General features: G+C 49.1%; 1 protein-coding gene across 1 annotated transcript; it reads left to right on the top strand.

Annotated features, from left to right (window-relative positions):
- Window positions 1-619: 619 nt before the first annotated feature.
- LOC107299459 (boophilin-G2-like) lies at window positions 620-11,735 on the top strand. Its single transcript, XM_015828815.1, has 4 exons — window positions 620-825; window positions 2,682-2,858; window positions 8,332-8,502; window positions 11,583-11,735. Exons 1-4 carry the CDS (start codon window positions 741-743, stop codon window positions 11,591-11,593), a joined length of 444 nt encoding a protein of 147 aa, XP_015684301.1. The 5' UTR covers window positions 620-740; the 3' UTR covers window positions 11,594-11,735.
- Window positions 11,736-12,496: the final 761 nt, after the last annotated feature.

Below are 12,496 nucleotides of genomic sequence, written 5' to 3'. Positions count from 1 at the left end.
TATGTCTATCTATCTATCTATCTATCTATCTATCTATCTATCTATCTATCTATCTATCTATCTATCTATCTATCTATCTACCTACCTACCTACCTACCTACCTACCTACCTACCTACCTACCTACCTACCTACCTACCTACCTATCTATCTATCTATCTATCTATCTATCTATCTATCTATCTATCTATCTATCTATCTATCTATCTATCTATCTATCTATCTATCTCTTTTCCAAGGGCTGCATCCTTGAGTAGCTAAGTCTATCCATTTCTGCACAGCCCAATATTTTCTTATTATCCCTTCTTCGGAGGGTGTTTCCTTATTTTTTCCAATACTGACCAAATACAATTCTTGCTGCTGTTAACATATGTCCCATTAAATATACGCTTTCTTTATCTTTCTAAAAGGATGCCTTTACTGAGCGCCCCACCTCGGGGCCCATTCCACGCCCGGGGCAGTGGCAGGATTGAAGTACAGCTCCACTTGGCATAGAGCGGCACCCGCAGCCTCACCTCCAGCCCAGGTGGCTGCCCACATGTGGGAGTCTCCCAGCCACACCTCCTCCCCCTCCTCCACCTTCGGGGAACCTGTCTGGGCAGGGCTGGCTTAGTGGGGAATCCACACAGCTCCTGGGAGAGGCTCCTGTCAGAGCCGGCATCCAGGGAGCCCCACCTGCCGGGCTCTTTAAATCCAGCCTGGCTGGGCTCCGGGGCTCAGACGCAGCAGCTCCACCAGCACCATGAAGGCCCGGGGGTTCCTCTTAGCCCTGGCACTGCTTGCGCTGGGCACCCAGGGGGCTTCCTTAGCCAGCAAAGGGAACCAAGGTGAGTGAGGGCTTCCAATGGGAGTGCCACGGGTGTAGCCTCTTCCGGGATGGAAAGGGAAAAGTTGCTATGGGGCTACACACACCTACACCCCTGTGTGCATGTACACACACGTAAGACCCCCCCAGTGCACTGCTTCCTAGCTGCATTTCTTTCAGCAGCCCGACGTGTCTTGCTCTGTGGCTGGGCTTCCAGGCCCCCAGACGCCCGGAGGACGGTAGCACAGGAGGTGATCTGAGCCCTGCAGTCTCAGATCCTGCCCTGGGTCTTACCTGCTGTGCCCAGAACTGGCTACTAGCCCTTGTGGGGGTTCCCAGCCCCCCCAAACTCCCTTAGAGCTGGAGGATCCCTGCTTTCCTTGCATAGATCCTGGAAGTCTTCTGGAATGGAAGAATCTGTCTTTGACAGGTCTCTTTTTTCAAAGGGGGTCCTCAGGGTGGCACCAAAGCATTAGGATGGCAACCAGGACAGGCATTGAAAGCTTAGCCTGTGTCTGTGTAATCTTTTTTGACTAAACCACAATTCTTTCTCTTCACCCTGGACTGGAGTTGATTGTGGTGGGCAGAGATTTTTTTTTTGGTCTGTTTTTGTGAACATTATTCATTCTAGCAATGCCAGAGGCTACTCAAGGATGCAGACCTTGGAAAAAATACAGACAGACAGATAGATATAGAAGATAGATGATAGCTAGATAGATGAATAAATAGATATAGCTAGACAGATGAATAGATAGATATATAGAGATAGATGATAGATCGATAGATTGATAGATATAGACATAGATAGATAGATAGATAGATAGATAGATAGATGAATACATAGATGAATAGATGAATAGACAGATGAATAGACAGATGAATCTATCTATCTATCTATCTATCTATCTATCTATCTATCTATCTATCTATCTATCTATCTATCTATCTATCTATCTATCTATCTATCTATCTATCTATCTATCTATCTATCTATCTATCTATCTATATATCTTTATACAATATATTTAGCAACTGCCCATCTTCTCAGTGGTGGGATTCAGCCGGTTCGCACCACTTCAGCAGAACCAGTAGCTAATTTTCTGTTGCCCAGGCCCAGAATGGACTTCCGGAAGCAGCATCCAAGCAGAGAACCGGTTGTTCACCGATTTGAATCCCACCCCTGCATCTTCTTCATAGATGGTGTTGAATTCTGGATGGTGTGGAATTCTGACCTTCCTCTGGGGTTCAAGAGTGGGAGGTTCCCCCTGCCTCCCTTTCCTTCTTTATTCTTTCCTAACAGCCCTGTGAGTTAGCTTAAAACGTGGGGGAGGGGATTCCCGAAGAACCTCTCTAGAGATCCCAGGAGCTTTCACCCAAATATTGAACTGCCCATGTCAAAAATTAGGGCAGCTCCCTATTCAGTCACCTGTGTAGCTGGTAGCAATTGCTAAAACCTTGGTGGTACATCATCCGTCCATCCATCCATCCATCCATCCATCCATCCATCCATCCATCCATCCATCCATCCATCCATCCAGCCAGCCAGCCAGCCAGCCAGCCAGCCAGCCAGCCAGCCAGCCAGCCAGCCACCAACTGATCAATCAATCAGTGCATAAATCTATCAATCCATCAGTCCATCAATTCATCAACCCATCGGTCCATGAGACCATCAATCCATCCATCAGTCAATCAATTCCTGCTCAACTGGCTGCTGGATAGGCTGGATGTGTCCTCTCATTGTCCAGAGGAGTTGGAGAAAGGGGAGGATCAAAGGGGAGGATTCTTGGACAAAACCGTTTCAAAGTAGAATTAACCCCCAGAGCCCCCCCCCACTCCTCGCTCTCTCCCGGGGCTTCACTTCTCCTCCGTGCTTTGCAGCCAAGGATGGCTACTGCTACAACATGCCCCCCTTGGGAGACGTCTTTGACACCCAGGACTGCAGCGCCTGCCAGAAGAACGGGTCCTGCTCCACCTGTGCCAGGGATGAACACTGCCCAGGGACCCAGAAGTGCTGCCCGGGAGACTGCGGCTACGTCTGTGAGGAAGCCATTATGGGTGAGACGCCTGTCTTTTTCCTGTCCATCAAGCAGAGGAGTGGGAAGGTGGTCTAAGAAGCCCCCTCCCAAGCCTCTGTTGCTTTTAAGACCTCTCAGTCGGGTCATGCTTTGAGGACCCTTCCTTGATTCACATTCAGTTTGGGTAGAATAAATCGAGGGGTCCTGGATGCTCTCTGGGCTGGGTGGTTTTCTGGCAGACGTTTCATGACCCAACTAGGAAACATCATCAGTGTTAGAAAGAAGTGGGGTGTGTGGAGGGGAAGAGGAGGAGGAGGAGGAGGACGAGGAGGAGGAGGACGAGGACGAGGAGGAGGAGGACAATGACTATGGAGTTCTTGGGGCTCTCTGGGCTGGGTGGTTTTCTGGCAGACATTTCATGACCCAACTAGGTAACATCATCAGTGCTGGAAGGGAGGGGGTTTGCAGAGAGGAGGAGGAGGAGGAGGAGGAAGAGGAGGAGGAGGACTGTGGGGTCCTTGGTGCTCTTTGAGCTTGCTTGTTTTCTTGCAGACATTTCATGACCCAACTAGGTAACATCATCAGTGCTAGTAAGGAGTGGGCTTTGCTTTCAGTTTATATCCCAGTGTCTTGCCCTGGAGTGATCTTAGAGGTTCTTCACTGAGCTTTTTACTATTGGTTTTCTTGATTGGGGTATAGCTTACTTGACTGTTGGTCTGATGTTCACCTTGGAGTTAATCTCTGCTCATCTGGGTGCTGATTGCTGGTGGGGAAGGAACAGGCTGTCCTTGGTTCAGGAAGCGTCCTCAGTCCCTCCTGTTGGGAAGAGACCTCAGAGGCTCCACCATCCGACTGTCCTCAGCACTGCCAAACTGGGCCAGATGTCTTAGTTGAGCAGGGTGGGGTGGGCCGCAGCTCCCAAGATGGACTTCCACCATGTTGCAGGTATATGAAACTTGGTGGCCACAGGAGGATAAAAATCTGTCTCCAGCTTCCTCTCCAATCATGTCGGCCTCCTGTTCAAAGCTGACCAGAGATCAGCAAGAGGCAAGGGACTCCAGTTTACCAGAGATGGCACCAGGGGGGCAGGAGGAGGCCTGGGTGCCTGGGGACAGGAGGGACTCCTGGCTAGGTGCCAGATCTCCTTTGTGGGGCATCACGATGGCTGCATTTGGCCCACGCGGCAGTTCTTGTGGGCTGGGCCTGGCCCACTCAAAGCCAAAGCAGAAATGAAGGGGGCAGAGTGGACTGGCGTATAGGTAGTCCTCATGAGCTTACAAAGTTCATTTAGGGACTGTTCAAAGTTATTGTTGTTGTTAGTTGCGAAGAAGTCATGTCTGACCCCTCGCGACCCCATGGACCACGTTCCTCCAGGCCTTCCTGTCTTCTACCATCTATCTCATGGACTCCATTGAAGCTCCCGCCTCCTGCTTCAGTGACTCCATCCAGCCCCCTCCTTCTCTGTCATTGTCCCCTTCTTCTCTTGCCCTCCATCTTTCCCAGAATTAGGCCCTTCTCCAGGGAGTCCTTCCTGCTCATTAGGTGGCCAAAGTTTATAACACCACTGAAAAAACTGACTTATGACCAGTTTCACACTTACGACTGTTGCAGCATCCCCACAGGGAAGCCTTTGACTACTCTACTCTGGGTTGGGGGGGGCGGCTTGGGGGGGGGGAGGGCTGTCCCAGAGGTGCTTTTGCAAAAGGCAACTGGACTTTTTTTTCCCCGCCCTTGAAAACATTTCGCTTCTCATCTGAGCAGCTTCTCCTGTGAATTCAGAAGCTGGAACTGCAGAAGCTTCTTAAGAGAACAACAGAACAGGAAGGTCTTCTTCTCGGGGGTCTTCTAATCCAATCCCCCCACCCAAGAAGGAGACCGGATACCCTTCCCGTCAAGTGGGCGGTCCAGTCTCTATTTAAAAGCCTCCAGATTCTTAGCTGAGAAGCGAAAGCTTTTCAAGGGGGAAAAAAAAATTCAAGAAAGTCCAGTTGCCTTTTGAAAAAGCCCCTCTGGGACACCCCCCCCCCAAGGGGAGACAATCTTCCCAGGGGCAGCTATGCCCGGTGCCATCTCCCCTGCAAAAGCCCAGCTCCTTTGTAAGGCTTGAATTACAACTTCCTCACCTGCCTTAGGCTGAAGGGGGTGTGTGGAGGGAGGGAGGGGGGATTTGGCTCTGGAAGGGGGGTTAAGAATGCAGATACCTGCCCTCCCCCCCCTCCTCACTTCTGTATTGCATGCTTGGCATGTCTTCCAGTTTCTGGGATTAGTGCTGCAAGGAAAGCTCCCCGGTGTGTCATTTTAGCCAGGGTGGGGCCCCGGTGGCTGTTGACCAAGCAAGCAGAGGCACGGGGCCAGGGTGGCATTCCTCCGGAGGGGAGGGGATGACACAGAGCTCTGGAGGCTGCATTCCTTCCGGCCTCCCCCCTTCGCCTCCGGGAGCTGCCCAGCCTGCTTTACTCCTTGACTTTGCTTTGAGGGCTCTGGAGATTTGTTTACCCCTCACTTGCTCCTTCCTTCCCTCCTTCCTCTTTCCCTCTCAGCTTTCTGAGAGCCTAGAGAAAAGAAGGATGGGGGGGGGGGACACGGTAGCAGTGTTTCATTATTTGAGGGGCTGCCACAAAGAGGACGGGGTCCACCTCTTCTCCAAAGCACCTAGAGAAGCAACGGATGGCAACTAATCAAGGAGAGAAACAACCTGGAATTAAGGAGACACTTCCTGACAGGGAGGACAATTAACCAGTGGAACAACCTGCCTCCGGAAATTGTGGGTGCTCCATCACTGGAGGTTTTTAAGAAGAGGTTGGACAGCCATTTGTCTGAAAGGGTATAGGGTCCCCTGCTTGAACAGAAGGTTGGATTAGAAGATCTCCAAGTCCTTTCCAGTTCTATTCAGATAGATAGATAGATAGATAGATAGATAGATAGATAGATAGATACATAGATATATATATAGATAGATAGATAGATAGATAAGTAGATAGATAGATAGATAGATAGATACATAGATAGATAGACAGATGAATAGATAGATAGATGAATGAAAGATAGATAGATAGATGAATAGATAGATAGATAGATAGACAGATGAATAGTCAATAGATATATAGATAGATGAATAGATGATAGACAGACAGACAGATGAATAGAAGATAGATAGATAGATAGATAGATAGATAGATAGATAGATAGATAGATAGATAGATAGATAGATAGATAGATAGATAGATAGATAGATAGATAGATAGATAGATATGATGAACGGTTGCAGGAATTAGGTATGGCCAGTCTAGAGAAAAAAAAGACAAATGTAGTCTGGATTCCCAGGAGGGAGAGGCTGCATTCCAGAAAGCAAAGAGGCAGCAGATAGTTTGGTCAGGAGGAAGAGAGTTAAGACAGTTCCTCCCTAGAGATGCTCAGAGTATTATCTATAATATGCAAATAGTTAGTATGGTGAGATTCTGTCTATAAGTGGGGAACCATAAAGGAAATTACTTGGAAGTAACTAGATGTATATTTAGGGAGATTCTCAGTCATCCAGGTCATAGTTGTGCCAAAGGTGCTTTTTCAAGAGGCAACTGGACTTTCTTGTGTTTCTTTGAAGACGTTTCGCTTCTCCTCCAAGAAGCTTCTTCAGCTCTGAGTGGATGGTGGGGAATGGAAGGATTTATACTCCTTGCAAACAGCTGGTCATTTGCATCCTTTTAGAGGGTCATTGAGGCCACTTGGAGGTTTACTTGTGTTCTCAGGGTCACCTGAGTGGTGCAAATGGGTGTGGACCCTTCTTGGCTGCAGGATGTTTTCTGTTCTGCATCCCTTCACTGTTGCCCACCCTCCAGTCAGAGCTGAAGAAGCTTCTTGGATGAGAAGCGAAACATCTTCAAAGAAAAACAAGAAAGTCCAGTTTCCCTCGGTAAAAAGCATCTTTGAGATAACTCGATGTATCTTGCTTGGTTCATGGGAGACCTGACATCTGCCAACTTTAGAGCAGAAGGCTTACCATGTCACGGGATTGGCTTTGTGCAAGGGAGGGCAATGCCCCCACTTTCACAGGCACATCCCACCCTACTGTGGGCTGGGAACAGCCAAGCCTTCTCCTGCAAAACATCTCTTCCCCCCCCCCTTTCTGAGAAGGTGGATGTCATGCATTTTTTCTCCCCCCATTGGTTGTACTATTATTATTATTATTATTATTATTATTGATCATCGCACAGTCAGCCAGATGTTCAGACTGGATTTGGCATTTTGTCTACCTATCGAGTCCTTACCAAGGACCTGGGATAGGCAGATGTGGATGTTTGATGGTATATTATTATTATTATTATTATTATTATTATTATTATTATTATTATTATTATTATTATTATTATTATTATTATTATTATTATTATTATTAATTAGACATGAACCTCAGTCAGCTGAACATTCAAATTGGCTGGCACTGATGGTTGACACGAGTTGCTATCAGCATCCTAGGTGTCAACCGGGTATCTCCTTAAAATATAAGATGTTCCGAGTAGCGCAGTTTTTTGTAACATAGCTGGACTTATTGCAGGGAGCTGCAGTTTCTTGATGTGTTTTGCAAAGTTTTTGGACGTAGTTCCCAGTGCCCCGATGACAATGGGTGTCACCGTTACACGTTTCATCCATAATCGCGCAGTCTCGATGGCCAGGTCGCGATATTTCGTCATTTTTTCCAGTTCTTTTTCTTCGACTCTGGCATCTCCTGGTACAGCGATATCAATCAGCTGTACGCTTCGGTTCTCTACAACTGCGATATCTGGCATATTGTGTTGTATTATTATTATTATTATTATTATTATTATTATTATTATTGATCATTGCACAGTCAGCCAGATGTTCAGACTGGATTTGACATTTCTCTCTACCTATCGTGTCTTTCCCAAGGACCTGGGATAGGCAGATGTGGATGTTTGATGGTATTACAGATCTCGTCGCAGGATGGAAGCAGTTCCTAGCAAGGCTGCCTTTTGGAATTGACTAACGGGGAATTTGTCAATGCCGATGATGGTGTTCAAGTGGTGCTCCAGTTGTTTTGGGATTATTATTATTATTATTATTATTATTATTATTATTATTATTATTATTATTATTACTACTACTACTACTACTACTACTACTACTATTACTATTGTTATTATTATTTTGTTGCTTTGCACATACACTGAGAGTTTCTGCGCTGGAGACATATTCGTGTGTCTAATCATACTTGGCCAAATAAAGTATTCAATTCAATTCAATTCAATGATCGTGGGTGGGGCTCATTGGCCTCAAGATGGTGCCACTTACAACAGCCTCAATGAAATGCTCTCTAGCGTTCCAGTATTTGAAGTTCTTTTTTATTTTCTGTAACTCACTGCAGAATATACATGCATCAGAAATGAGCTTCTAAATATCAGGGGGCTTTCCAGGAATATTTCTCCTCCTAGAGGACTTCTAGAGTTGGTTTCCCTTTGTCTCCTGTCTCATCTTGTGTCTCTCTCTGGCTACTGCAGATGTTTGCCAGCTGCCCTCCGTCTGTGGCATCTGCAAGGCGATGTTCCCACGCTTCTTCTTCAATGTTTCCACTCTCAAATGTGAGGGATTCATCTATGGTGGCTGCGGCGGCAACAAGAACAATTTTGAATCTGAAAGTCAGTGTCTCAGAACCTGTAGGTCGACCAAGGGTGAGTACTAACCTCTTGCCAGCTGAAAGCAAATATTAGGAGGCTTCCAAAGGTGGACAGTTGAAGGCCCTTCTCATGGGCCTAGCAGGACACCAGGGATGGTCCTCCAGATCTTCTTTGGAGCTTCTACACGGCTCTTCCTTTTGAGGCCACCTCTCAGTTGGCGATGATATGGATGATTCGAAATACTTTCAACTTCTGGGAAGTGGCCATCAATCAGGGCCTGCTAATCATAGCACCAACATGGTCTGCTAACCATTCTGACTCGTTCCTAGCCCGCGGCTCATAGCAGAATAACAGAGTTGGAAGGGACCGTCAAGGTCTTCTAGTCCAGTGATGGCGAACCTTTTAGAGACCGAGTGCCCAAACTGCAACCCAAAACCCACTTATTTATCACCGGGTGCCAGGTGGGCGTGGCCCACTGGGTGGGCGTGGCTGTGGTGGTCATGGCAGACTGGGTGGGTGTGGCCAAGGTGGGCGTGGTCACCTCGATGTTGCTCGTGGGGAGGGACGCCTGTGGGGGCCGAGCAGGGTTGGGGGAGATCCAGGGGGTCTCTGGCAGGTAGGGTGGTGGGCAGGAGGCTCGTCCTGTGGTGTGAGGCGAGGCAGGGCGGGGGTGCCATTGTCACAGGGCAAGGCGAGGCAGAGGCCAGGGCGGCTGCTGTCTAACACCATCGGCCCCCACACACAGAGGCCAGCGAGCGCATGCGGACTGACAGTGTCCGTCAGCAGCCACAGCCTGCTGGCCCCTCAACTGGCGCACTCTGGGGCTCTGCAGCCCACCGCCAGCAGTTCAGAGAAGCCACCTCTGAGCTGGATAGCTGGCCGACAGCTGAGGAGGCGATGCAGTGGGTTGTGCCCCGGAAAAGGAGAGCATGCGAGGCCAGGAGGGATAGGATGGGGGCGGGTAGGGAAACCAGCCATGCTGGGATGCATCCGGCCATGTGGGACCTCAGTGAGTTAGCAGGCGGCTGGTTGAAGAGGGACGGTTGCCATCTCCAGGGCATGGTGCGCGTGCCCACAGAGAGGGCTCTGATTGCTGCCTTTGGCATGCGTGCCATAGGTTCGCCACCACTGTTCTAGTCCAACCCCCTGCTCAAACAGGAGACCCTAGACCATTTCAGCCGTCTCTTCTTGAAAATCTAGCGTGATGAAGCACTCACAACTTCTAAAGGCAACCCTTTCCATGGATTAATTGTTCTCTCTCTAGAAATTTCTTAGTTCTAGGTTGAATCTCTCCTTGATCAGTTTCCATCCATTGCTTCTTGTCCTGCCCTCAGGTGCTTTGGAGAATACAGTAGGTGGAGCCCCTCTTCTCTGTGACAGCCCCTCAAATATTGAAAATACTGTACCCCTGTTCTTTGCTTCTTTCCACATTCAAAGTAGTGTCGTCCACCACTGAACTCATTTTTTTGCTGTAGATCAGGGATCTTCAAACTTGGCCCTTTTATGACATGTGGACTTCAGCTCCCAGAATTCCTCAGCCAGTCCTGGCTGGCTGAGGAATTCTGGGAGCTGAAGTCCACAAGTCATAAAAGGGCCAAGTTTGAAGACCCTTGCTGTAGATACAGCTTAATCATTCATTGATCTTGCTAGGATCTGCCCTCCTGGATCATTCTAGTTTGGGGAGACTGGACACTGGTTTCCAAGAAACCTCTGCCTGCATAATGTCTGACAGGTGCTTTCTGAAGGGTTAGTCAGGTTTTACACGAGGTCCTTATAAACGTGTCTTTAGAGCTTTGTGGAAGATCACTAGAATTATTTTTGAAAACAGGACCAGCAATCTTTCCCCCTGTTTGGCTGCGAAGGTTGCTGCTATCCAGCCTCCAAGGACTTCCATGCACTTGTGGGCCTTGACCCACACAACCATCACCATCCCCAGGGCCTGCAGCCCATCAGTCAGGGTGGGTATGCATGCTGGACACAAGATCTAAGGCAACCTCTTCAAAGCCTGCATCCTCTTAGTTGAGCAAGTTGGCATGTGTAAAAACATCCCGGGTTCTGAGCAGTGGTTTACACCTGCCCAGTCCACGTGAAAATGGACTGGGGATGACATGACAGCGGTCTTCTAATATTTGAGGGGCTTCCCCAAAGAAGAGGTGGTCAACCTGTTCTCCAAAGTGCCTGAAGGCAGGACAAGAAGCAACAGATGGAAACTAATCAAGGAGAGAAGCAACCTAGGAGAAATTTCCTAAGAGGGAGAACAATTAACCAGTGGAATGAGTGGCCTCCAGATGTTGTGGGTGCTCCAACACTGGAGGTTTTCAAGAAGAGGTTGGATAACCATCTGTCTGAAATGGTGTAGAGTCTCCTGCTCTTCCAGCTCTGTTATTCTGTTATTCTGCACACCACAAGCAATGCCTGATGGGAAAGGAAATGGAGCCGGGGACCTACCTTGACCCATCCTCCATTGAAACAGGAAGGTGACCATCAGTGGGCAGCAGATAAGGCCTTCATCCAAGGCTTAGCACGTTTTGTGCCAATCTCTTCTCTGGTGGCTTGACTGGTGGGAGATCACGAAGACAGTTGTGGCCACAGCAGTCAACACTTGTCCAGTTGAGTGAGTTACATCATGCCAGGCAGGGCTTCTTGGTTGGGTGGCTTGTCCTGGGACAGACTATCTGGTAGCCCTTTCACACTGAGGGGCTGTGGGGCAGCTGGGGAGGCCTGCCCCCCCTTGCAATTTGCCCCTGGATTGTCCATCCAAGGACACCCTGTTGACACAGATCTTGTTTTATTTAGACCAGGGGTGTCCAACCTGGACAACTGTAAGACCTGTGGACTTCAACTCCCAGAAATCTGGGAATTGAAGTCCACAGGTCTTAAAGTTGCCTAGGTTAGAGACCCCTGATTTAGGGTCAAGATTCCTTTTGGAGGTTGGACACAAGAGTGAAATCCACAAGTTTTAAAGTTGCCAAGATTGGAAAACCTCTGTTTCAGAGTTTTCGCCCAGTGGGCATCTCCCCTGCGATTTTAAACCTAGGATGCAACGTTCCTGTGTTTCTTGACGACTTTATTGCCGATATCTAGGATAGTCTCCATTGCCCCCATAGTCTGACCCGCTCTCCTTCCATTTCCAGGGAGTGCCTAACCGTTGGCAGGAACAGAGATGGCAAAAACCACCAGATTGGACTCCCGGTTCAGCTGCTTTCCTGGACCCCCGACTCTGCCGCCGAGATAGGACAAGGATGACGCCTCTGAGTGATTGGAGCTACCTTGCCTGTCCCCCCCCCCAATGCCCCTCCATACAGTCTGCTTTGTGTGTCTGTGAAGTTGCCTCCAAAGGACACTTTCTCCCAATCCCTGGGCTGGACCCGGTTGGCGTGTTCCTTGGCTATGACCCTCCCCTTAAAGAGTTTCATGTCCCTTTACATGTGTGTTGAGGAATGTTGGTCCTCCATTCCCCCCCCCCCCAGATTAGATGAGGGGACTGGCAGGCCTGGGTAACCTGGCCAGAGGGGACTCCCTCTCACTTCCTCTCCCCTTGCCCCCAGGACAGGTCTTGCTTACCGGGCAGTGGGGTCTCTCTCAAGAGAAAGGGGGATAGAGGGGCCCCCAAGCACAGGGGGCCCCTTGGCCCTTGGGGACCCAACTTGGCTGCAGCAGGGCCAAAACTTCCACCTTCAGAGCTGGGGGGAGGCAGCCTTGAGTCAGCCCAGGCACAAAATGGCCCCATCCTGATTCAGGAAGCCCCAAATCTGGGGAAAGAGGCAGGCAATGGCTGAAGGGTGGGCTGGAAGCCGGAGACCCTCCTGGACACTCACTGCTCAATCTTTCCCAGCCCAATGTGCCTTACAGGGCAGAGGGGTGGAGAAAAGATGGGGGAGGTGTGTGTGTGTGTGTGTGTGTGTGTGTGTGTGTGTGTGTGTGTGTCTGTTTCTGCATCCTGGGGGAGAGTTGGGATAGAAGGCTGATCAATGAATGAACGAACGAACGAACGAACGAACGAACGAACGAACGAACCAACCAACCAACCAACCAACCAACCAACCAA

This window comes from Protobothrops mucrosquamatus, unplaced genomic scaffold (genome assembly GCF_001527695.2).
Source record: "Protobothrops mucrosquamatus isolate PMUCROS unplaced genomic scaffold, P.Mucros_1.0 scaffold4954, whole genome shotgun sequence".
In the NCBI taxonomy this organism is placed as follows: Eukaryota; Metazoa; Chordata; class Lepidosauria; order Squamata; family Viperidae; genus Protobothrops; species Protobothrops mucrosquamatus.
The sequence above is the reverse complement of the archived record's forward strand: the minus strand, read 5'-3'. Positions and strand labels throughout refer to the sequence as shown.

Coding starts and splice junctions, on each gene's coding strand:
- LOC107299459 (XM_015828815.1), top strand. CDS start 741: ATGAAGGCCCGGGGGTTCCTCTTAGCCCTGGCACTGCTTGCGCTGGGC. Junction 826..2,681: donor AGCCAGCAAAGGGAACCAAG/GTGAGTGAGGGC, acceptor CGTGCTTTGCAG/CCAAGGATGGCTACTGCTAC. Junction 2,859..8,331: donor CTGTGAGGAAGCCATTATGG/GTGAGACGCCTG, acceptor TGGCTACTGCAG/ATGTTTGCCAGCTGCCCTCC.